The following is a 26,244-nucleotide window of genomic DNA, read 5'->3' on the forward strand; positions in this document are numbered from 1 at the left end:
AATATAATCGGTTATTATACCTGGTTTATCTGTAAAGTGAAGACGTGTTTATTAATAACCTTAGGTGATTTATTCAAATAACTTTTTGTGGTTAAATTAAAAGTTTTTATATTATTGTATAACAAACATATAAAAACTTTTAATTTAACCACAAATATATATTATCTTTTGTTTTAAAATATTTGTAAAGATACTTTGAAGATGTTTTCAGTTTACTTAGGAATATGTTTGTTAGCTACAAGTTTTATGTTTGCACCTATTAACCCAGCTCCAACAGCACAAGATAAAACAGACAGCGACATTTTATATTACGAAAATGAAAACGATGGCAAAGGAAATTATAAATTCAGGTAAAAATTAATTAATGTGTTTAATATTTAAGTTTAATTAAAATTAAAATTAAGCTATCATTCTTCCAAACCGTCGTTAGCTTTACCAGAAAATATTGATAGAAAAATGAATAAGAAATGTGTTACGTTTTGACAGTACCGTGTACTTACTTCTCTTAATATCTAGTAAGTAGATAATTCTAAATGAATTATGAAAAAAAGGTAAGAGTATTATAACGACGCTATTTTGATTCGCACCTTATTGGCCTAAATTTCACGTTTAAGTAAAACTTATTTTTTTACTTTATTTTTTTAGTTTTGGAACCGCAGATGAGACAAAGAGAGAGGAGACTGGAAGAGTCGTGAACGATGGTCAGCCAGATCAGTACATCCAAGTCGATGGGTCCTACTCGTATAGATATAGCATACCAGGTGGATACGAATGGAGAACATTCTACTATACTGCGGGCAATGATGGCTTTAACATAACTAAAATGGTAATTATTATGTTTAACACTAACAGCTCCATTGGGTTCCTTAGATATATCTTATCCCAACTTCTCTGTTCTCAAAGCCCGTCTGTTATAAGAAGGAACTTTTGCACCACATTTTATGAAATAAATATTACATCTTAGAATACCTCACCTTGTGCACAACGTAGTGATTATATTCTCTTTGTTGTGCACTATATATCTATTTATTAATACGCAAGCGAAAAACTTTGTATCGTTTTTGACGAAAAATGCGGAAACGTAGGTAAATGAAATTTTGCACAGTTATAGCTCATATGGTGAAGGAGTGCATCGAGCTAATATTATTTTGAAATTATGCTTTTATCATACATTTTTTTTACAAATAAAACATTACACACACTACAATACGCACACTCAAGATTGATGACAGATTTTTGAATGACAAACTTATACACACGAATTATATTCTTCTTCTTCTTTTGGCGTAAGCCTCCCCATTTAGGAGTTGCCAGCGTCAGAGTTGAGGCAAAAAATCTTATAACGTAAACTGATTGCCATGCAGTGGGCACGCTGTTTTATTTATGGTTGAAGTCTGTTGACAAGAAGTTACAATATTGAAAATGGATTATAGTTTTTTTTATTGAGTTTTAGATACTATTAGACAATGCTTATACGGCCAGTCTGAGATCAGCTGAGTCCTAGAGACAAGAGTTGAAAAAAATATGATAAAGTCAATATTTTTTTACAAAATATAGATAGTAGTCCTAATGTCGTTGAAACTAATATCGAATTTCGACCATTGGGCGATCTCTAGTAATATATATTATTATACATTATACATACAGTGGACGACTGTATATTTTAGCCATCCCCTAGGATATCAGTGCCTTGTCGAATTTGAAACTAAGAGTAATAATGAAGACGTGAGTGGAAGAATCGAACAAGTAACATTTCGTAACATACGGAAAATAACTTATTTTTTCCTTTATTATTTTCATAAAACTTGTAACTTATCTACTTCATAACATAACAAATATATCTGGCTATACACATAATCCACAGTTTTTCTATTTCAAATAATTTTTCCGGCTCTAAAGTCTCGATTTATGGCAAACAACGGGAAGTTTTTTCATGTTACTTACCTTATTCTTCCACTCACGTCTTGAATTATGAAATAACTCAAACCACTAGTGAAATTTAAAAAAAATGTATTTTTATAGATGTCAATTACGTGCGCAGAGCAAAAAACATAATATTTAAATATTTCTTTGCACTCGTAACTCTATGGGACTAAAGCGACAAAGAGTTCATCAGCAGGACTGATGTTTCCACTTTTTAGACCATCTGTTTGCGCTGTTCTAAGAAAACCTAGAAATAAGATTTTTATTATTTCTAGGCCTATATATCTATATCGATCCCACAATCCAGAGGCAATCTCTCAGCGTCTGGAACACGAAACTGACGTGTCAACTACCCTAAAAGTAGAAGTGACCCTGAAAGTTTTTAATACAAATCACCACTTTTTTCTTTCACCAGGAATTAGGAGGGATTTTGGGTAACGCCATATCACCTGCTGTGCTTGCAACATTAACAGGATAAGGGATGAAGTAACATAATGGCAAGTTACTAGTGACGACCGCAATTTATCTCTACTATTTGATATTACAAGAAATCCATGATCAGTAAGATGATACAGTTTAAATCTTAAGTAAAAATAAATTATATTTGAATAAAATATAATTATTTTGTTTTTATTCCTGATTAAAACACAATACTTCAACAATCTGCATCAAAATCTGCATTCAATACTACTCGTAATTAGTAGTATTTATTACTGCCTACTGGTCATTTATCAAATATATTTAACAATCTTTACTTACAGATTATAGGAAAAATAAAATCACCCAATTACGAGTCGGACTCGCGCACAAAGGGTTCCGTACCATTATAGAGAAAAAATAGACCAAAAATAGTGTTTTTTTGTATGGGCTTAATTTTTTATTTTTTTATTTTTTATTTTATTATTTTTTATTTTATTATTATTTTATTATTATTATAATTATTTATTTTGTTATTATTTATTATTAAATTATAAATACAACTGAGTATTTTGTGAACATTTCAAATGCCTACCTATTGCGTATCGATATCGAGCAAAAAAAAGGAAAAAAATTACGTTTGTTGTATGGGAGCCCCTTAAATACATATTTATAATTATTTTGTTTTTAATATTTGTTGTTATAGCGGTACAGATACACACAATCTGTGAAAATTTCAGAAATCTTGCTATAGCGGTTCTTGAGATACAGCCTGGAGACAGACAGACGGACAGACAGACATCCAAGTCTTAGTAATAGGGCCCCGTTTTTACCGTTTGGGTACGGAACCCTAAAAAGAACCAGTATATTACAAAGTATCTAAAGAGAACAAAATGATAAGTATAAAGATTATTATAGGTCTACGGTTTACGGTCATTAGATCTATAAAGATCCTTTGATATTATGTAAACAAAAAACTTTTAATGATGTAGACGTATAGCTGTTGATGTTAAGATAAAGGCAAGCAAAGACAAATTTTTAAATATAATGAGCAATAAAATCTTATACATAAATTTCTCCTGTCACAATGTTAGTTACCGTACTCCTCAGAAACGGCTTTACCTACTGATTTTTACCAAATTTTATATGCATATTCAGTAGGTCTGAGAATCGGCTACTGGGTACTGTTGGGATTGTGCGAAATAACAACGATTACCCAAGTAAACTGAGATTTATTCGGACACACTATAACAAGATAATATTACAAGATGCAGCTCAGATGACAAAGAGACCATAGATCAGTGATCACGCATAGACAACAGAAATATACTTTTAAAAACATAAAGCACTGACACACAGCATAGACTATGGACATTGGCTCCAACTAGCGAGCTATTTAGACAACTATGGCAAATTACATTGTTTAGTTTATACTAACTGTTCTAACACCTGCCCTTAAACTAAACAATCTGTAAACCAAGATTTGCTACACACTTAAAATGTTTATCTTTACTTAAACATTTAGTTAAGACATCTGCTGGCATATTTTCAGTAGATAAACATTTTAGCATTACAATTTTATCTTCTACAATCTGTCGTACAAAATGGTGCTTTATATCAATGTGTTTACTACGACTATGGTTAACATGACTTTTACAAATGCTTTGTGCCGACTGACTATCATTAAACAAAGTTACAGATAAATGTTTACCCAAACATTCATAAAGAAAATTTTTAAGGAATTTAGCCTCCTTTGCTCCCTCACACAATGCCATATATTCTGCCTCGGTGCTCGATAGAGCTACAGTTTTTTGTTTTCGACTTTCCCATGACACTACTGAATTTCCTAATTTAAATACATAACCAGTATATGAGCGACGGTCTAGCTGATTAGATGCCCAATCCGCATCTACATATCCTGTAATACTTAATGAAGATTTTTCATACACTAAGTTATAATTAATAGTCCCTTTTAAATATCGCATTACACGTTTGGCTACTTTCCAGTGTGTATCAGAATGACAATTATTAAATTGGCTGAGCAAGCTTGCCGCATGCATAATATCTGGTCTAGTACAAATGGCTATGTACATAATACATCCCACTAAACTTCTATACTTGGAATCCATATCAGTTTGGTCACCTTTCTCAAGCTTTAGGCCACATTCAAGAGGTGTACTCATAGGCTTGCAATCAGTCATATTAAATTGATCTAATACCTTTTGTATATAGTTTTTCTGATCTAATGTAATTTTATTTTGTTTTTTGATTTAATCTCATTCCTAATATATGTGTAGCTCGACCAAGATCTTTTGTTTCAAATCTATTCATCAATTTCTCCTTGAGTAATTTCTTTTCTAGTGTATCTTTACTTATAATTAAAATGTCATCGACATACAATGCTAATATAATAAAATTTTCTGAATTATCTGATTTGATGTAAACACAAGGCTCACTAAGTGTTTTTCTAAACTGAAGATCTGTCAAGACACTATCTATCTTATCATACCACGCCTTTGAGGCTTGCTTAAGCCCATAAATAGCTTTATGAAGTTTAAATACATGGTTTTCCTTACCCTTTATCTTGTATCCATTTGGCTGCTCCATGTAAACGGTCTCCTGCAAGTCACCGTTTAAGAACGCTGTCTTCACATCCATATGATCAATGTGCAAGTCTAGGTTTACCGCCAGAGCAATCAACGTACGTATAGTAGAATATCGTACCACAGGCGAATAGGTTTCCTTGTAGTCAATCCCGTATTCCTGGGTATATCCTTTAGCTACAAGGCGTGCCTTATACCGAAGTAACTGACCTTCTGGTCCTAGCTTCTTCTTGAAAACCCACTTACAGCGAACAGCCTTCTTTCCTTCAGGTAGTAATGTCAAACTCCAAGCCTTATTTTTCTCAAATGACTTGTATTCATCTTCGATAGCTTCCCTCCAGTGTTCCTTTTCAGGTCCGGATAATGCTTCCTCAATTGTCTGTGGTTCTCCATCATGACTTGTTGCTGTCATTGCAATTACAGCATTCACACTTTCATCAACATCTTCATAATAGCTAGAATGTTGATCTTCAGTCATGTCTAGATTCCATGACACGTCATTGGGGTCATCTGAGCTGCATCTTGTAGCATACATCGTCCGGCCTCCATAATAGTGCGATTTGCCCTCTCAGCAACTCCATTCTGTTGCGGAGAGTAGGGCACAGTCGTCTGGTGCACAATGCCATGCTCTTGCAGGAATTTCTTTTTTTAATAAATGCATGCTTCGTCTATTCAGGTGTCCGAGTCTCCTGTGCCAAATCTCCTGTGATTGATTCGCTGCACACAAATTCACAGCCTCTGCGCATTCTTCATCCATGGACTGGATCTGTGACCCCACCAAAGCCACCGTTTGACATGTCGCAGCCTGCTCGTGACCATTTGTTGATAGTTGACTCATTGTGTCTAGTTCATAAACACCATTCACCTTTGTAGCACTTGCAACTGGCATTTTTCCGCAGTAAACATAACATTTTTCAGTGTCAAAATGAACTTCGAGCCCCTTAGAAGTTATTTTGTTTACAGATATAAGGTTTGTTGACAGTCCTGGCACAAAAATAACCTCATTTAATTTTGTAACTTGAGTTTGGCCTTTCAACAATAATTCCACCTCACCATAACCTTCGCTATGCATTTTCTGATTATTAGCAACTGTACGAGTAACTAACCGCGGAGTGTCCACAACATAATTTTTCAATATATCTTTATTGTTTGTCATGTGACAAGTAGCACCGGAGTCGACATACCAAGCATTGGAGTCTATGTTGACAGCTAGCGCTGTCAATAATGTTCCGTTCCACGCTTTCTCACACTTATCACTTTCACCCCGTTTAGTATTATTTCTATTGTTCGATTTGGTCGGACAGTTCTTTGCGAAGTGGTTAGGTTTCTTGCAAATGAAACACTTTGGATCTTTGTTTACACCTTTTGAAGAAAACTTGTTTGCAAGCATCGCACCTTCACTCTTGTCAAAGTCTCTACGTAAATTCTCTTGTAATAATTTACTTTTTACTGTTTCACTGCACAATTTAATATTAGAGTTTTCTAATGCCATGATAAGCGGATCATAGTCTGGGGGTAAGCCGCTTAGCATTAATACTGACAGAAAATCATCATCCAATGGAGCGTTTATGTCTCGTAGTTGTTGATCTAAGTCCGTGATCTTCAAGATATACGCTTCCATATTATTAAATTGTTCCAACTTTAATCCGAATAACGTGCGTAAAAGTCCAAGACGACGACATAAACCCCTGTCTTCATAGGCTGTTTTTAGGTTGTTCCATGCCTCGTACCCAGTGGCAGCGTTTCTAACATGGGAAAAAGACGAGGGTTGAACCATCAAACATATCTTTGCGAGTGCCCGTAGTTGTTTGCGGCTGTCATTGACCTTGGGAACACCCGGTTCAGATTCGTCGATGCAATCCCATAGATCTTCGTGCACTAAATACATACGCATCATAAATTTCCAATTTCCGTAGTTAGATATGCCACTCAGCTTCTCGAAATTGATTGTAATTCCAGAGCTTGTTGTTGAGGACGGTGGTCCCGGCGCCGGCATCATGTCGTCAGATGACATCGCGTATTTCTCGAACTTTACCAGTTTTAGACGAAAACTTTTTTCGCACACACATTAATCGCGTATTCTGGGCTTCATAACCTGTTGGGATTATGCGAAATAACAACGATTACCCAAGTAAACTGAGATTTATTCGGACACACTATAACAAGATAATATTACAAGATGCAGCTCAGATGACAAAGAGACCATAGATCAGTGATCACGCATAGACAACAGAAATATACTTTTAAAAACATAAAGCACTGACACACAGCATAGACTATGGACATTGGCTCCAACTAGCGAGCTATTTAGACAACTATGGCAAATTACATTGTTTAGTTTATACTAACTGTTCTAACAGGTACTTTTTATATTGATAAGTGCATTTGTTGAATAAATAATGGTAAATTATTACAATTCGAGACTGACGGCGACCATTGTTTATGCGACGTGATAGCAATGGACGTTGCCATGGTGCCATACTTATTAAGTCTCTTCAATAAAATAATATTCTTTACAAACTTTTTTTGTAATTTTAGTTCTTTATTTGTAATAAAGAACTAAAATACTTTATATTATGGCAAAACATCGTTTGCCGGGACCGCTAGTATATTATCTTATATATAAAATTCTCGTGTCACAATGTTCGTTCCCGTACTCCTCTAAAACGGCTTGACCGATTCTCATGAAATTTTGTGACCATATTGAGTAGGTCTGAGAATCGGCCAACATCTATTTTTCATACCAAAAATTATTTATATGGCAAAACAACGTTTACCGGGTCAGCTAGTATTATATAAAATTCTTGTGTAACAATGTTAGTTACCGTACTCCTCCGAAACGGCTTTACTGATTTTTACCAAATTCCATATGCATATTATTATGTCTGAGAATCGGCTACTGGATACTTTTTATATTGATAAGTGCATTTGTTGAATAATTAATAGTAAATTATTACAACTCGAGACTGACGACGACCATTGTTTGTATCAAAGAGAATATAATCACTACGTTTTAGTATCAAAGAGAATATAATCACTACGGTTTGTATACGGACGGAATAGCGATGGACGTTGTCATCACAATAGACATAACGACCAGTAGTTCGACTGCAAAGAGACGGACAGGTTTCAATATCTGTCAAATTCGTCGGGTTTCACTAGGATTATGAACGGAATGTGCCTCGCGCTGGCTGATATAATTTATTTTTAAATATTTAAAATAAAGATTTCAAAATTGGATTCTGACAATTTTAATCACATGTGCCAAAACACAAACAACAATACGACCAAAGAGGAACACGTCCATCGAATATGTCATAGTTTTAGATTCGTAGGTAACAAGTTAACAACCCTAGCGACGATTTTCGTCATAATACGTCAAATTTAAAAATTTCAACATCAGTTCTAAGTCGGCATACTCTATCATTCTGTCTACTCTGTTGTCATGGTGCCATACTTAATTAGTCACTTCAATAAAATAGTAATATGGGCGAAATACTTTATATGGCATAACAATGTTTGCCGGGACAGCTAGTATAATATAAAATGTGAAAGTGTGATTATCTGTACATCTACGAGTATCTGTCTATTACCTTAAACCACTGAATCGATTTAGATGAAATTTGGTATATATATATATTTTTGTTAACTTGCTAAAGCCAAGCTTCTGGTAATTTAGTACGTCCCATAGTACCTATGAGTAGCTCTGAATTTCAGAGGTCTTACTTCTTGGGAGCAAGCGGGCGCTGGACTGTTACGGTGGTGTTAATCGTCCTATGACAATAAATGTAATAAGTACTACTCTACTATTCAAAATATTTGCTCGTAAAATCAACTTATAGCACGCGTGTGCGGCCCAAGTTAGACACAAATTCAAGGTTCAAATTCAAATCAATTGATATAATAATATTCCAAAGGATAACTTCTCGTATATAATAACTAGTACCTGGATGAGCGAGCTTTGCCCGGTATAGCAAACACTCATTGACTTCGTGTTACTTAATAACGCCATCTGCTGGTCGTTAAAACAATTAGTTGCTAACAAAATAGTATTATTATTCGCCAATAGATGTCAGGAAGAGTCATATTTTTCATTTTATCGATTATCGATAAAACACGAATAAAAAGACATTTTCTGAAAATGATTCCTATCTAGATCGATTTATGGCCCCCGAAACCCCCTATATACTAAATTTCATGAAAATCGTTGGAGCCGATTCCGAGATTCCAATGATATATATATAAACAAGAATTGCTCGTTTAAAGATATAAGATAATTTTATAATTTGTGTATGGTAGCAATAATCGGCCAAGTGCAAGTTGGACTCGCGCAAGAAGGGTTCCGACCATAGAACAAAAATAGGAAAAAAATGTGTTATTTGGAGCCTCCCTTAATTATTAATTTTATTTAAATTTTATTATTAATTATTAAAATATAAATACAATTGAGTATTCTGTGAATATTTCAGGTGCCTATATTCTACGGCCATCATTTATATCGAGCAAAAAATTGCAAAAAAAACGCTTTTGTTGTATGGTTGAATATTTGTATGTTTTTAGTATTTGTTGTTATAGCGGCAACAGAAATACATAATCTGTGAAAATTTCAGCTCTCTAGCTGTTATCGTTTTTGAGTTACAGCCTGGAGACGGACAGACGGACAGACAGACATTGAAGTCTTAGTAATAGGGTCCCGTTTTTACCCTTTGGGTACGGAACCCTAAAAAAACATAGGTCTAATATTATATAATATAATACGTTATCATACTTGGTTGTCTGTAAAGTAAAGACGTTTTTTTAATAACCTTTGGTTATTATTTAAATATTTTTTCGTCATTACATTTTGAGATTAAATATTATCATAATTTTACAAACGTAGATATACTTTAATCTTTAAAAATATTTGTAAAGATACTTTAAATATGTTTTTAGTATATTTGGGAATATGTTTGTTAGCTACAAGTTTTATATTTGTGCCTATCAACCCAGCTCCAACAGCACAAGATAAAACAAACAGCGACATTTTATATTATGAAAATGAAAACGATGGCAGTGGAAATTATAAGTTCAGGTAAAAATGTATTTATCTATTTTATATTTAAGTTTCAAAATTATTATTTCTAGTTAAATCAAATAGAACAAAATTAAAATTAAGCTATCATTCTCCCAATACCACAGAATATATATTTGCCAATACATCGTTTACCGTACCTACCAGAAGATATTGATAAAATTAATTTAATACGTTTTGCCATTACAGTGCAGTGTAGGTACTTACTGCTCATAATAATTTTTAGTAGCTATATAATTATAAAACTGAAAAAACGAGTAAGGGTATTTTAACGACGCCATTTTGACTTGCGCCTTGCTGGTGTACATTTTTCAGTTTAAGTGACTCCTTTGTTATTCCTAATTTTTCCTTTAGTTTTGGAACAGCTGATGATACAAAGAGAGAGGAGACTGGAAGAGTCGTGAACGATGGTCAGCCAGACCAGTACATCCAAGTCGATGGATCCTACTCGTATAGATTCAACATACCAGGTGGATACATGTGGAGGACGTTCTACTACACCGCGGGCAAAGATGGCTTCAATATAACTAAAATGGTAATTATGTTTCACACTAAAAGTTTCACTGAGTTCCGTAATATAAGTTAGTAGTAAGTAACTACATTTCATGCAATTGTACCATCGAAGAAATTGATTCAAAGGCAGTTGACGGGCCTACGTCATTTGGTCGAATTATGTCAATTGCATGTAAAAGTAGAAATCTGTCGGCTGAGTTTGACATAACGCGACAAAATTACGTAGGTCCGCTATCTGCCTGTGAATCAACTTCTCTGATAGTACAATGCACATTGTTCTTGTAAAGTTGTAGGGTTTCACTGAATTGCAGTTAAAGGATTGGGCACAATGCCACTTTGCTATCTTTTATTCTTATGATTTTGTGCCCTACATAATAATATTATATCCTACGTTCTAATGTAAATTAAAAGCATATTTTATAATTACGGTACACGGCTTATAATAATGGTAAATACGCGCGCAGAGCCTAAAAACATAATATCTTTCTTTCCTCTCGTAAATCTGTTGGACTAAAGCGACAAAAAGTTTAGGAACAGGTCACCCTGAAAACTTATGTAATACTCTATCAATACTTCTTTCTTTCACCAGGAAATAAGAGGGATTCTGAGTGACGCAATTTCACCTGCAGTGCTTCCAACACTAATAGGATAAGAGATGAAGTGAAACAATGACGAGTTACAAGTGACGACCTTACTTATCTCTACTATTGATACTGCAAGAAATACATGACTTTAGTACGTCCTGATTCGGTGCGCTTGATAAAAAGATTAAGTTGAAAATAAATTATATTGAAATTAAATATTTTGTTTTACTCAGATTGAAACACAATGCTTCAACAATCTGCATGCGATACTTAATATTATTAAGTAGTATTTAATTACTGGTCACCAACTAGGTACGGTGGAGCGCAGACTAAAGAACAGACTTTCGAAAGACGAGCATTGCTCGTCATTTGGGAACGCGATGGCATGCGAAGTACATACACATGCGGTATCTATCTCGATCTATATCTGTGATGCCATTCCTAATTATTGTAAGTAAGTGTAAGTAATTGCGAAAGTATGTATTTCCGTCTTTCTGTTACCTTTTCAGACTTTTTTTTGATCGAATAAGATGAAATTTTAGATGGAGAGACAGGAAAGGATATTTAATAGTTTTATTGCAAAAAATGTACTACAATAGTAAAGTACATCAGGGTCCCTAGAACATTTTTTTTAATTACTATCAAGCTTGAGAAGGTATGGAGAAGCTTTTGGTCAATAAAACATCTGATGAAAGGGGTCCTACTAATATGACTAAAACGTAAACTCGTCGACATGTGCATCTTGTCTATTCTGACCGCGTTCGGAATACCACCCCGCGTTCCCGAACGAAACTCGTGTGCCTTTCTGCCTCCACTTAAGTGGAGCTGGGCAGGGCACGTCTCCCGTATGCACCCGAACAGGTGGGCGCGTCTAGTTTCAGAGTGGCTACCGACTGGTCGGTGTAACAGAGGCTGACCCAAGAAAAGGTGGTGTGACGAACTAATATAGATGCGTTCGATAAAGAGTGGCCAGCAACATCACAGGATCGTGAACTTTGAAAAGAAAGAGGGAAGGCCTTTGCCTAGCAGTGGGATACTGTAGGCTGATAATAATAATAATAATACTATCAAGCTAATTTTTGTCAGTAGCTTGATTAACATACTTCCAAAAAGGAGGAGGGGGAGGATATGTTCGGCTGTGAAGATTTTTATTTTTAATTTTTTTTTGTATGTTTAACGATTGCTCCGCAGTTTGTAAACCGATTTTCGAAATTTTTGTTTTTTTGTATTAGGTTTCACTCCAATTTGGTACCATGTTCACAAAAGTGGTGACCAGCTGTCCTAGCACGGGGATTGTCGATCTAGAAGAAATAGATAAAAACAAGAAATAACTATAGTTTCGTGGAAAATAGTTCCTGATTTAAAGTAAATAAGGTCGTAGATTCATCGGCAACAATAATCATTTTTTATGTAAGTTTTTCGAGCAACTTTTACGACCTATTGTTTTGCGAGCTCGGATTTATAAACATTTTATAAAATGTTACACAATTTGTCTAGCACTTTGGCAATGTAGATTCTTTGAGGGTGGAATTATCAATTTTCCCACGCTAAACAATGGGTAATAAAAACAGTTCACAAAATGCACTTCAAAATAAAATGACATTGACAATGAATCTACGACCTTATTTACTTAAACGTAGGATCTTTTATAAAAAAAAACTATAGTTATATTTTGTCTACGAAGATCGGAAAGTGGAAACAAATTTCAATCCCCGTGCTAAGCAAGCTGATGATGGGATCCATGAGTAATCGAGGAAACTCCTCAAAATTTATATGGAGATATATGGTGATTTTAGTTTTATAAAAAGCATCCTAAGCATATGCTACCAAGACGCAAGATTTTGCACCGAGGTATACTATGGTTCCGAAGATACTAACAGAATTCCGGATTCCTTATAAATACAAGTTTGGGGGCTTAGGCGCTGTTTTAAGAACTGAAAGCATATGCTACTATGCAAATTACATTCATCATCATCATCATCATTACCACGTCAGGGTCACCAATGTCACCAAAATTAAACATAACAAATTCAGCCTTAACTCCAGAGCGTAAGGCACACATTTGACATTACTTCTGAGAAGTAAGCTGCTTCGATAAAGTAACATGCATGTCTCACTTCCATACAAAGTAATACAAACTGCGCGAAAAATCATTTACGTACTATTCTGGAAAACAACCTAATTTCAACCTTATGCATTGCGTTTAGCGTTCATTAGCACAATAACTGTCTGCCGTCTCGCTTTAATCTGTCAAGCAAGCGGCGCGGGGAAAGCGCGCACTAGTGGCCGAGCCGCAGCGGCCAGACCGCGGCGGCCATCGAGATAGTCATAGATACCTTAGTATGCAACCGCCCGCGCCATAGACCACACGCACCTGGGGCATAATTCTCAGGATGGGAGAAAAGTTCATCTTCGAATAAAATACCGAATTATGAGATTTTTACAAGCGTAACACAGTTTGTGTATTCTCAAAACTTCATATTCAAATATTTAGTGCAAAGATCGCTCGAGTCGAACGAGTGGGACCGGTTATAGTTGTCCGAATTCGTACACCACATGTGGCCGCTTGGGAGTTGAAGCGTTCGAGACCGGTTTCCTGCACGATATAATTTGTTGCTAATAGTTTGTGTATTCTCAAAACACTCGAAATATTTCGTGTAAAGATCGCTCGAGTCATCCAACTTACAAGTGCTAGGGACCGGTAGATGTCCGAATTCGTACACAAATTCACCACCTATTGGTGGATATGTAGCAAAGTAGTTGTCAAATAAATAAATTACGAACAAATATTCGTGCTTGTGTTTCTTTTACGATATAATTCCCTACCTATAAGTTATGTAATGTGTTTAAAAGAAACTATTTATAATTTCGTTAAATTAGAGTAGTTTGTACAAATGTATATTCTGTGGAGTTGCTGAATTAGACTATTAAAATTTTATCAGAACTTTTGTTCTATTATGTAGTTTATATACGTTTTAGGATAATTACGTTTATTATAATATGGGAACTAATTTTTTGAGCGGTTATTTAAATATTTGAGATGCTATTATGATCAGTTTAAAAAAATATTGAGCAGTTATTTAATTTTATGGCGGTTGATTAATTATTGCGACTGTAAAACATGGACAGTAATAAAAAAATAATTGAGCAGTCCAATAACTGAATGAGAGATAAAAATGATGGAATGAGCGGTTCGATAACGACTTAACTGAAGGCCCACTTAACCACGGATACCGTAGCGGGGGGACGGGGGGCGCAGCCCCCCGCCAAAACAAACACAATCCAGAAAGTCCAAGAGTAGGTTAGGTTAGGTGCTGCAGCAGCAGCCGGCGACCGTCTTACTTTCGCTTTATAACGGTACGGAACCCTCCATGGGCGAGTTCGACTCGCACTTGGCCGATTTTATTATATTTTACCACCTCATTGTATGAAAAAACTGCTTAGAATGAGATTTCTTACTGACAAATTCCGATTCGTTACTGCCCACACGTAACCACTCATTCATTAATTTTTACCGCTCATTTAATTATTTTACTTCACACAATCCAGAAAGTTCAAGAGTAGGTTAGGTTAGGTTAGAACTTAGACCACAACACAGAGGGAGCCGAGCGAGCGCAGCGAGCGTGCTGCAGCAGCAGCCGGCGACCGTCTTACTTTCGCTTTATAAAGGTTCGGAACCCTCCATGGGCGAGTTCGACTCGCACTTGGGCGATTTTATTATATTTTACCACCTCATTGTTTAAAAAACTGCCTAGAATGAGATTTCTTACTGACAAATTCCGATTCGTTACTGCCCACACGTAACCACTCATTCATTAATTTTACCGCTCATTTAATTATTTTACTGTTCAATAATGTTTTCAATGATCCATTTCATTATTTTTATAACTTATTTTTAACCGACTTCCAAAAAACGAGGCTGTGGATTTTTTTATTTTATTATTTTTGTATGTTCGACCACTACTCCGCCGTTTGTGAACCGATTTTCATAATTTTTGTTTTTTTATATTAGGTTTCACTCCAATTTAGTCCCACTTTCACAAAAGTGGTGATCTGATGTTGGGATCCATGAGTAATCGAGGGAACTCCTCAAAATTTATATGGAAACATATGGTGATTTTGATTTTATGAGAAGCATCCTAAGCATATGCTACCAAAACGCAAGATTTTGCACCAAGGTATACTATGGTTCCGAAGATACTAAGAGAACTCCGGATTCCTTATAGATACAAGTTTAGGGGTTTAGGCGTTGTTTTAAGAACTGAAAGCATATGCTACTATGCAAATTACATTCATCATCATCATCATCATCATCATCATCATCATCATCATCACTACCATGTCAGGGTCACCAATGTCACAACTCACATGGTTGTATAATATGGATACAATATACACACAACACCATAAAATACCATCAGTCATCACGTTATGTCCTTATTTATTTGGTACATTTCAAAGCGATTTTAATACAAAAAAAAAACAAGTTCAAGTACCACAAAATTGAACATAAGTAACAAATTCAACCTTTACTCCAGAGCGTAAAGCACACATTTGGGTTGGACTGAAGGAAACGGGGCACTATGGAAAAAAGACTTGGAAAAAATTTTCGTCAAAATTTTAACACATATACCAATCAATAGGGGGCGCCAAGGGGAGCAAAAAAGCTCAGATAAACTTTTCTCAAAAATCAACCCCTGTCGAAAGACAGGCTGAAATATGACCCTCGTTAGTACGGAGAAAATACTTAAAAAAATTTGGACGAAAAAATTCAACCTCTTATAACCACCCCTTTTGAATACACCAATCGATAGGGGGCGCCAAAGGGAGTAAGAAAGCTCAGATAAACTTTTCTCAAAAATCAACCCCCGGCCAGATACAGGCCGATATACGAACCTCGTTAGTATGGCGAAAATACTTAGAAAAATTTGGCTAAGGTTTAGGAACCTACGTCAATTAAATGTTGGTGACATGGGTTAAGGAGGATTGTTTTGGGTGAGAAAAACTCCTACTTACCGTTTCCACCGCCAGTAAACTCTCCGTTTAGAAGAAATTCGCATTTGAGATTTTCGTAATCTTCAGATAAGATCATCTGTTTTCTGATGTTTACGAAGTATTTTTAAGGCATCTCAAGGCTGTGATGAGTGGGTCTTACTTAACTACTCAGTCACGGATACCGAAGGGGGGGCTAGGGGGGCACAGCCCCCCGCCAAAACAAAAACAAACACAATCCAGTAAGTCCAAAAGTAGGACCAAAAATAGGAGCCCCGCGTAGCGGGGCTCCGTCGACTTTCTTTTGTAGTAGTTTGTCAAATAAATTGGGGTAGGTTTGTAAACATTAACCAAGATTAAGGTAATATTAAGGGGTTGAAGTATTTTCGCCATACTAACGAGGGTCACATTTCGGGTCACATTCAATTATTGAATACGCCAATACGAAAGTTGAATGAAAGAAGATGACGAAAATTGAAGATGAAAGTGCACAGTGTAGACATAGGTATATAGCTAATCTACATCGTAATAGGAATAAGAAACACAATCGCAATTAGTACAAAAAATACTTCGTTTATACGGTTTATATTTACACGGTTTTGATACATAAATATACAGATCGAATTCCTATGCAAGTTTATAGGTACAAAAATTGCCTAGCGGCTAGCACGTGTTTACTGTTCACTTGGATTTTTTAAAATGTATCGTTTAAAATTATCTACCTGATATTTGTGAGCACGACGTCTGACTCTTAACAAATTGTAATAAGAATTAAGATACGTAGAATATTAAATATACTTACGTGATGGTTAGTAGGTAACTAAAAAGAGTGAAATTATTATTTTTAACAAAAAATTAAAACCGACTTCCAAGATAAAAACAATAATAACATCCTTATAATATGAACTAAAAAGTATTAAATATTTTTTCCTATCTAATAGTGCCTTTTTCCGAATTCGGCTAAACCTCAACTATTTCTGTACTTAATCTTCATAATAATTTTGAAGTCGGTGCCAGTTCCAAAAGTTTCAAATATTCTGTCAGAGAACTAAAGATTCAGCTATCTGGTACCGACTTCAAAATGATGAAGATTGAGTACAGAAATAGTTGAGGTTTAGCCGAATTCGGAAAAAGGCACTATTAGATAGGAAAAATTATTTAATACTTTTTAGTTCATATTAAAAGGATGTTATTATTGTTTTTATCTTGGAAGTCGGTTTTAATTTTTTGTTAATTGTTTACTTTACTGCTTAGTTTTAACTGCTAAACTAGTTATTACACGTGCCATTTATAATGTTTAACTTACCAAAACTGCAATTTACAACTGCCCCTTTAAATAAGTGCCTTATAATATTAATATTTCATACAATAAATAACTACATCTTCTTATCTTCATAAATTATTTAAAATTTTCGTGTCCTTACTTCTCTGAAACGGTTTTACTGATTATACTCCTATTAATCCTTCGATCGTGGATTCTTGGAAATCTGTTGTTATTCTATTGTGTCTCGCTCACCGGTAAGCTTGTAATAAGATACGTAGAATAATATAGTGTATTAATTATTCTACGTATAGTACGCGATAGTTTACTAGGTAACTAAAAAGAGTGAAATTATTATTTTTAACAAAAAAATTAAAACCGACTTCCAAGGTAAAAACAATAATAACATCCTTATAATATGAGCTAAAAATAGCTATCTGGTATCGACTTCAAAATGATGAAGATTGAGTACAGAAATAGTTAAGTTTTAGCCGAATACGGAAAAAGGCACTATTAGATAGGAAAAATTATTTAATACTTTTTAATTCATATTATAAAGATGTTATTATTGTTTTTACCTTAGAAGTCGGTTTTAATTTTTTCGTTGAAAATAATAATTTTGATAAGACGGACGACAATTTCTTCTATGAAAATTCTCAAAAGTGGTAGCTAAGAGAGATAGAAAGGATTTAATATTTTGATTTGAGGGTCTAAAAATATAGATTATTCTATTTGTAGGACAATGTTACTCTTAAATTAATAATAATAATAATAGCTCCCACACCGGTTTCGGTGACGGTGGCCGATTTCATTGAAACCAGGCCAGCTACGCAGGAGTAATTTTATAGTACCCAAGTGTGTGCGCAGTACACAAGAGCACTCTTTATTCCTTTACTCTCATAACCCAGTGGGACGGAAGACCGACACGACTGGCGAGAGATCAGGCGCAGGACCGACTTTTTACATGCCCATCCGACGCATGGACCATCTTACGTCTTGTCAGACAATCAGGTGATCAGCCTGCACTGTCCTAACCAAACTTGGAAATAACATGTTTCCAACGCGGGAATCGAACCCACAACCTCCGAGTCAAGAGCCGCGCTCTATACTACTAGACCACGGAGGACAATGTTACTCTTAAATTATATTATAATTACTATTAACCTATCAATGTACAAAAATCATCTGGTTAGGGTTCTATGGTCAACCAAGTTTTGTTGATTACAGTACTCTAAAACAAAAATCTAACGAGCTGATTTTTTGTATATTGATAGGATAATATTTATATAATTTAAAAGTAACATTGTCCTAGGAATAGAACAATCTGTATTTTAAGACCATCAAATCAAAATATTAAATCCTTTATATCTCTGTTAGCTACCACTTTAGAGAATTTTCGCAGACGAAATTGTTGTTCGTCTTATCAAAATGAAGCTACTCATGAAAAATTTGCTTAATAGTCATCATGACGTCATCATCATATCAGCCTATAGTCGTCCACTGCTGGACATAGGCCTCTCTCAATGAACGCCAAGATGACCGATCTCCTGCTACTCGCATCCAACATGGGCCTGCAACTAAGCGGAGATCGTCGTCCCACCTAGTTGGAGGTCGACCTACACCCCGATTTCCCAGCCTTGGTCTCCATTCCAGAGTAAGTTTACTCCAGCGATCGTCTGTTCTTCGAGCTACGTGACCAGCCCAGTTCCACTTCAGCGTACTGATTCTCTGCACTATGTCGGTGACTTTAGTTCTTTGACGAAACTTGGACAAGACGAAAGTCATGTTCAACGAACATGTTCTCCCGAGTACGGTTGCAGTTAACGGTGTCTTTCTCGAAGTCGTAACGGAATGTGTCTATTTGGGGCACATACTGCAGGTAGGTAGACATAACTTCGAGAGAGAAACCGATAGGAGGATACAGTTGGGTTGGGCAGCATTCAGGAAGTTAAGCCACATTCTCACGTCGCATATTCCGCAGAGCTTGAAGACGAAAGTCTTCGACCAATGCGTGCTTCCCGTTATGACCTACGGGGCGGAAACCTAGCCTTTTACAGCAGGGCTAGCTCGTAAGTTTTCCGTCGCTCAGCGTGCTATGGAGCGCGCTATGCTCGGAGTTTCTTTGGCGGATAAGCTTCGAAATGCCTAATAGTAATAAAAAAAATGTTCTAGGGAACCCGAACTATACGTTTTCATCGTGATAGACTAATTTCGGTGCAACGAATGATATGACTAAAGTATTGAAATCACATTGTATGGACTGGTTTAAATATATAAAGTGTAACATAATTTAAGCATTTGTCAAGGCGTCAATGACACCGAAAGTCCTTGAATAGGTTTTTTCGTCGTGGAATGAAGTCCAGACTTGACATTCTCAAAGAACTGGATATAAAGAGTGTGGAAAGATTACTGATGTCGCAGTTGACTCAAAACATAGAGGGACAAAACAAAAACACGATGGTGAGTACTGTTATCCATACTAATAAAATGCAAAAGTGTGTCTGTTTGTTACTTATTCACGTTTTAGCTCCACAACCCACTTTCATGAAAGGAAAGGATATAATTTTAGTTCCAAATTACCAGAAAAGACAGATGATAATTTTTATCGAAAAATAATTTTCTAAAAAGAAAATTAATGACAATACTATGTTCAACACTTTAAGGTTGGGTTGCACCAGAGGCGTGGTTAAAGTTAAAGTCAAAGTTATGGTTATTGGTTATAGTTAAGGCTAATTTAACTTTAACCTTTACATTGACCACAGAATTTGACAGAAGACGTTGCTGGTCCGACAAGGCTTTATAAGAACGTGGGCGGGTGTGCTGCTGGTATAGAAGAACTGTCAAAAATTGCGTTTTTGTATGTTAGTTCCTTTTTTCGCCACGTGCATTTAAAGCCTTGTCGAGCTCTATGGTTATGGTTAAATATGGCGTCTTGATGGCGTCCATTTTTAACTTTAATCAAAGATTTGACATTTTGCATTGTAGTTAAAGTTATAGTTAAAGTTACAGTTATAGTTAAAGTAAGTTCGTGCAACCCTCTCTAAGCATGTGAAAGAATAGTATATACTCTTATTTATATTGCTTGGAATACGAACTTTTGTATCTTCATGATAATAAACATCATGTTTTCTGACATTAAAACATGGTAGCAAAACATCGACTAATTAACAAACGATTATGGCCGGGTTTCTAAGGTATTTGGACAGCAGTTTATAGATAAACGTGTTGTGAGGTCAATGGCGTTGTTAATTCGTTAATGTTTGACGATAGCCAATCATAGGCGATAGTGAGTAAATAAACTTCTTCTCGTTAAAAAAAACTCAGAAACCGGGCTTCGATCACAATTTAAGTGTACGATAGATTATGTCCTAAAAAGTCCGGTTGTTTATAAAAACATCCGCTTCGCCTTTTCCAATTCCAACAAAACACAAGTCGGCCTTGACATATAATATAACGACTCGAGTGTTGTAGGTAAGAGGCGTGCATCTTCGCTGCGTGCTTGCGGCGTTCGCGGTTATAGCGCTGACCGCGGGAAACCAGCTGCCCATCAAAAAGTTTATATTCAACAACAATGGATTAGGAAGCTATAGTTTTGAGTGAGTTTAGCTACTTTTGACTACTACTACTACTAATATTATGCCAACAATAATTATAAAGAGCGCTCCTGACTAAAAAAATCAAACATCGTCCTTCTCTCTTTACACTCACGCCCGTCTTAAAAAATATTAAAGAAAAGACAGCAAACTGCGAAGATCCAAGCAAAAACGTGTCTAAAATGAGGTTTTTTGTAAAAAAGAAACAGAGCATTTTTTCAGTAATCGTGTTTTCGTCTTGAGCATTTAATCTTCATGAACTGAAGTTAGTATATATATATATATATATATATATATATATATATATATATATATATATATATATATATATATATATATATATATATATATCAGGTGCGCTCTTAAAATGTACAGTTCAAGAATCAAATTTTTCATATCTACTTTTATTTTTGAAGATTCAATTATCTCAGTTTGAAAAGACGTTATTTCGCCACTGTAAAATAGTAATTTAAATTATAAACAACTGATCCATAGGACTTAGTTTTTTATTGTGTTTAAATGACGAATTTTCCCTTGTTAAACACCAGTCAAATAAATACGGTCTTACGACAAAAAACTTACACAGTTGTTTTGAGACCATTTAGTACTGAATTTTTCTCTAATCAATTGTTCAACAGGTGTTTAAGTCTTTTGTAGTAACAACGATAAAGTTCATTTTCTTAATGCCATACTACCTGCTACCAAATGCCGGTTGCGTCAGAGTTAGAGTATCTACTCCATACAATCTTCTATTACTCAATTAAGTAATTTAAATTACAAATCCTTGTCTTACACAGATGATACATAACTAAATTGTATTTAAAACTAACACCAGAACAGATAAAGTTCGTGACATCATAATATTATGTACATAAATGCAATTAATCTCACTGATACGATGTAATTTTTGGCCACAAAAATATAGTATTTCGTCATTGGTAATGCAATGAATATGTTTCCAGTTAAGGATTTGCACACATATACAATATTTTATTTTGCAGTGAAATATTCTTATTTTATTTCACAATTTGTCTATTTGTTCAACTACAGCGAAATTAAAGCCTTGGCCGTCTACGGACGTTATGATAACATTATTTGTTAATACATAATATTATTGCAGTTTTTTAAGGATTCTCTTGTTTACTTAAAATACGACCACTTTTCGCCTATAAATAGCTTATAAGTTTAACTTAAATTAGTACTTAACTGTAACTTAAATAATAATTTGACATATTTTTCATACATTTCTGCAATTATAGCCTTCAAAGGTTTAGGGCCTGTTTCACCACTTCCTGATAAAGGACGAATAGGCAATCCACCAATCAAGTATGGAGAATCTGTAAAAATAGTTGTGAATAACTTATTCGGCACTTTTAATTATAATGTGGTGAAACAGGCCCTAAGTAATTAGTTAGGCTCGCGACTTAATGTGAAGGCAGTCTAATAGAAAAGTTTTGTAGCCTCTGAGTTAGGATAGGACAAAATACTATCATTGTTGTTAAACAAGGTGTCAATAGTTATACATCTGTCAGTGGTAAAATAGTAAAACTTCGCTTCATTTGCTTATAATGTTTGATATATTTTTTTAAATTAATTATTGTACTATCGGTTCTTGGTGGAAATTCATGTTGAACACTAAGTAAAACACAATTTTTCGTGCACTTTTTCCTTTACATTCAGAAGTTATTATAAATTTTAATTCGTCGTGTATTTCGTTTAAATTTATAATAATTTCTGAATATAGCGGAAAAGGTGTTTAACATGAATTTCCAGAAAGAACCGACCGTACAATAAATCACATAAATTATAATCAAATTAGTGTTGATTATAATGTTTTCAACACATTTCAGGTACGAAACACACGACGGATCCTACAGAAAAGAAGATGGGGGAATTGTAGAGAAGGACAGCAGGGCAGCTCTCACGGTGCGGGGGGAGTACGGGTTCATAGATCCTGATGGGTTTCCCCATCACGTGCGCTACGTGGCTGACTTCAACGGATACCGACCGCAGCTCAGCGATGACAACATTCGATACAACGATAGGCGAATTATATAGAAACTGTCACCCGCGACTTCATTGTCTATATAGCGAATAGTTCTCCCAGTTCTTTCCACATTTTCCACCGATTCCTCGATTGTGTTGGTCGCAACGTGACGTTGTAGTATAGCTTAAAAATATTTCGCGGGCAACGCAGTGGCCCGCGTATGAATTTTAAGTGGCCAGAACAAGTATGGATCGAAAAAACGTACCAAATATAAAAATCCCACCGCAAGAATGACAGAAAAGCACATTGATAGTATCAACATGTACCCTAGATATAAAATTGAGAAGGTATCATTTAGGTACATACTTACTTAAGTTCAGTTTTGTTACTTTATTTAAATAAGTTACTCTTTGTGCCTTTGTGGCGTCTTTGTCGCACCTGTGAGCTTAATTTTAATTAATATTAATGATCGTTATTTAAATCTGATAATTTTAGTTTGTAGTCTATGACACTATTGCTTATATTATATTTTAAGGCTGGAGAGGAAAAAAATGTACGGAAGACAGTTGGTTGACAAATTGTGAAAAATTATTATGGCTAGCGACAAGCTAGATGTTGATTTTGTGAACACGCATTTTTTAAATATTATATTTCAGTGAGCTTTGAAGATCTGGTAGTTTAATTTATAGAAATATCTGCCTATCATTTCAATGATCTCCAAAGTGGTGACGCCGTACGTTCAAGTTGGATTTCCATTGTCGGGGATGAACATTGTGTGCTGCGGCCGTGTACGACGCATGCCATAGGACGTCGGAGACGAGGACTACAGTCCCCACCGTCACGTTCCTGGTTCCTGCGCTGGCTGCCTTGAGGTTTTTTATCTCGGCCGTCATCTTCGCCGCTACCAAGTACAAATCTGTTTTCCTTTTAACGACCCGGCCGCCGTTCCGCGACTAGATTTTCGCTGGATTTCGGGTGGAAATCAACTTATATCGGCATACTCCTAGCTGTAATTCAACCATTCCGTTTTCCGGCATTGAAAGAAGACTCCATCAAGAGAAAATCTCCCTTGAGAAGCTTCGATCAAGCCATTCGCCATATTATATTGTCGAGAATCGGGACTTTTCGCTGGCGATCAATTCGGTGGTGTGGCCCTACAGTTGTCTACTTCCGCTTTCACTTCATTCGTTTATAGTGTTGGCCGTACTTACTAGTGACATAATATTTTGTCATTCGTTTCCGAATCTTTGACTGTGACTTTTACACCTCGGAACATATGGTATTATTGTCTATGCTCGGAACGGTCTTTTGTCGTTTGTGGTACGTCAATATCTGTCAAGTGAGAAAAACGTAAACAAACTTTGGTGATAACGGGAAAAGAGTTTTTATGTCGTTTACTTCGAACTTTTAACAGTTAGTTAGTTAGGTTTTCTTCAAAGGACAATTTAGTTAGTACGTAGTTATAATGTGTATAAACGTATATTGGTAAATGTTTGGCACGTTTTGCTTGCAATTAACTAACATTTTTGGGACATTGCATTAACATAAACTAATTTTGTTTTCTTACCGGTTTAAACTTAACTTTATGCATATATTATGCTAAAAACTAATAATAATATTGTCAATTCACGCCAGGCGCTACATTAATTTTACGCAATTAAGGTTTTTTTGCACTAATTTCACGTGTTTTTGCCTGTAAAGTCTGAATGTTTATTTTAACAAACTAACTTTTATTTTTACAACATTATTGCCTTTAGTTTAACATTTCTTTTCATTTTAGCATTTCTTTGTGTGTTTGAACGCTGTTTTTGGATAGTAACCTTTCCTTTGTAAATATTTGTTTGTGAAAAACTTAATTTTAATTTTTATTAATAAGATATTAGTTTTTAAGTTACCATTTGTACATTAACTTGGGACATATTTGGTGCACATTTTTTTTTTTCTTTTCTCGCGGTTTTTTTTGTTCTTTGTATCAATATGGCAGATGGTGAGGGTGAAGGTGAAGGATCTCAGCCAAGGTCTGAGACATGTAAAGTTTCAGTGAAATTACCTCCATTTTGGCCTAATAAGCCGGCAGTATGGTTCGCGCAGGTGGAGGCTCAATTTGACATTGCGGGAATCGTTGCTGATTCCACCAAATATAGTTATATTGTTGGTCAGATCGACCACAAATATGCAGGGGAAATTGAGGACATTTTGGTGCGGCCTCCGGAGAAAGGAAAGCAATATGAGACTCTTAAGGCTGAGCTTATAAAAAGATTATCACTGTCGGAGGAGCAAAAGGTTCGTCAACTCCTCAGTGGTGAAGAAATGGGGGACAGAAAACCGTCCCAATTCCTTCGTCACTTGAGATCTCTGGCAGGGGTTTCTCTCTCGGACCAGAACATTTTAAAGCAGTTATGGCTGAGACGGCTGCCTCAAAATGTACAGGTTATTTTAGCATCTCAGTCGGACTTGTCACTTGAACAGCTAGCGAATCTGGCTGATAAAATTACTGAGCTGACAGGACCACCGGCAGTTTTCTCCACAGCTGCGCCATCAGCCAGTGTTTCACCCTCTCTTCCTCCTTCCCAGGATCTTTTGGTCACTTTGATGGGTAAAGTTGAGGAACTTAGCAAACAGGTCAACGCTCTCTCCTTACGTGACCGACCCCGTGTCCGCAACCGGAACAGGTCAAGGTCTAGGAACTCTCGTGCGAACTCACCAGCTCCAAGTACACTTTGCTGGTACCACCGGCATTTCGGGGTTAAAGGTGCCAAATGCATAAAGCCGTGCACCTGGACCGAGCCCCCGGAAAACTCCAGAGGCAATCAGTAGTGGCGGAGACTGATTGTTCATCAGTTAGCCGCCGTCTCTTCGTTACTGACCAGGTAACTAAACGCCAATTTTTAATTGACACCGGATCGGATTTATGCTGCTTCCCCCATAGCTGGCTTCCTAGACGGGCAGAATCGCCTGACTACGTGTTAACAGCTGCAAATGGAAGTAATGTCAAAACTTTTGGTACAGTCAACCTCCGGCTCAATTTAGGTTTACGTCGGGACTTTGAGTGGCTATTTGTCGTTGCTGACGTACAGCGGGCGATAATAGGTGCGGGCACATTACCGCCTGTTACCTGATTGTCGCAGTAAGACATTGATAGATGGTATCACCGGCTTATCTTGCCCTGCATCCTGCGCATCCGTCGAGCAGCCCAGCGTCAAAGCCATCGTCGCCGGTACTTCCAACTTTGTGTCTGTACTCGCCGAATTTCCGGATATCACCCGACCGCCTGGTTTTCCCAGAGTCATTAAGCACAAT

The 26,244-nt window shown here is 35.9% G+C and overlaps 1 protein-coding gene across 1 annotated transcript; it reads left to right on the forward strand.

The window, feature by feature from the left end:
- Window positions 1-246: 246 nt before the first annotated feature.
- Window positions 247-23,240, forward strand: LOC121731196. Its single transcript, XM_042120551.1, has 7 exons — window positions 247-350; window positions 646-826; window positions 6,860-6,980; window positions 9,876-10,014; window positions 10,369-10,549; window positions 20,836-20,960; window positions 22,808-23,240. The coding sequence occupies exons 1-7, from the start codon at window positions 247-249 to the stop codon at window positions 23,013-23,015; spliced, it is 1,059 nt and encodes a 352-aa protein (XP_041976485.1). The 3' UTR covers window positions 23,016-23,240.
- Window positions 23,241-26,244: the final 3,004 nt, after the last annotated feature.

The sequence above is a fragment of the Aricia agestis genome, chromosome 10 (genome assembly GCF_905147365.1).
Source record: "Aricia agestis chromosome 10, ilAriAges1.1, whole genome shotgun sequence".
NCBI lineage: Eukaryota > Metazoa > Arthropoda > Insecta > Lepidoptera > Lycaenidae > Aricia > Aricia agestis.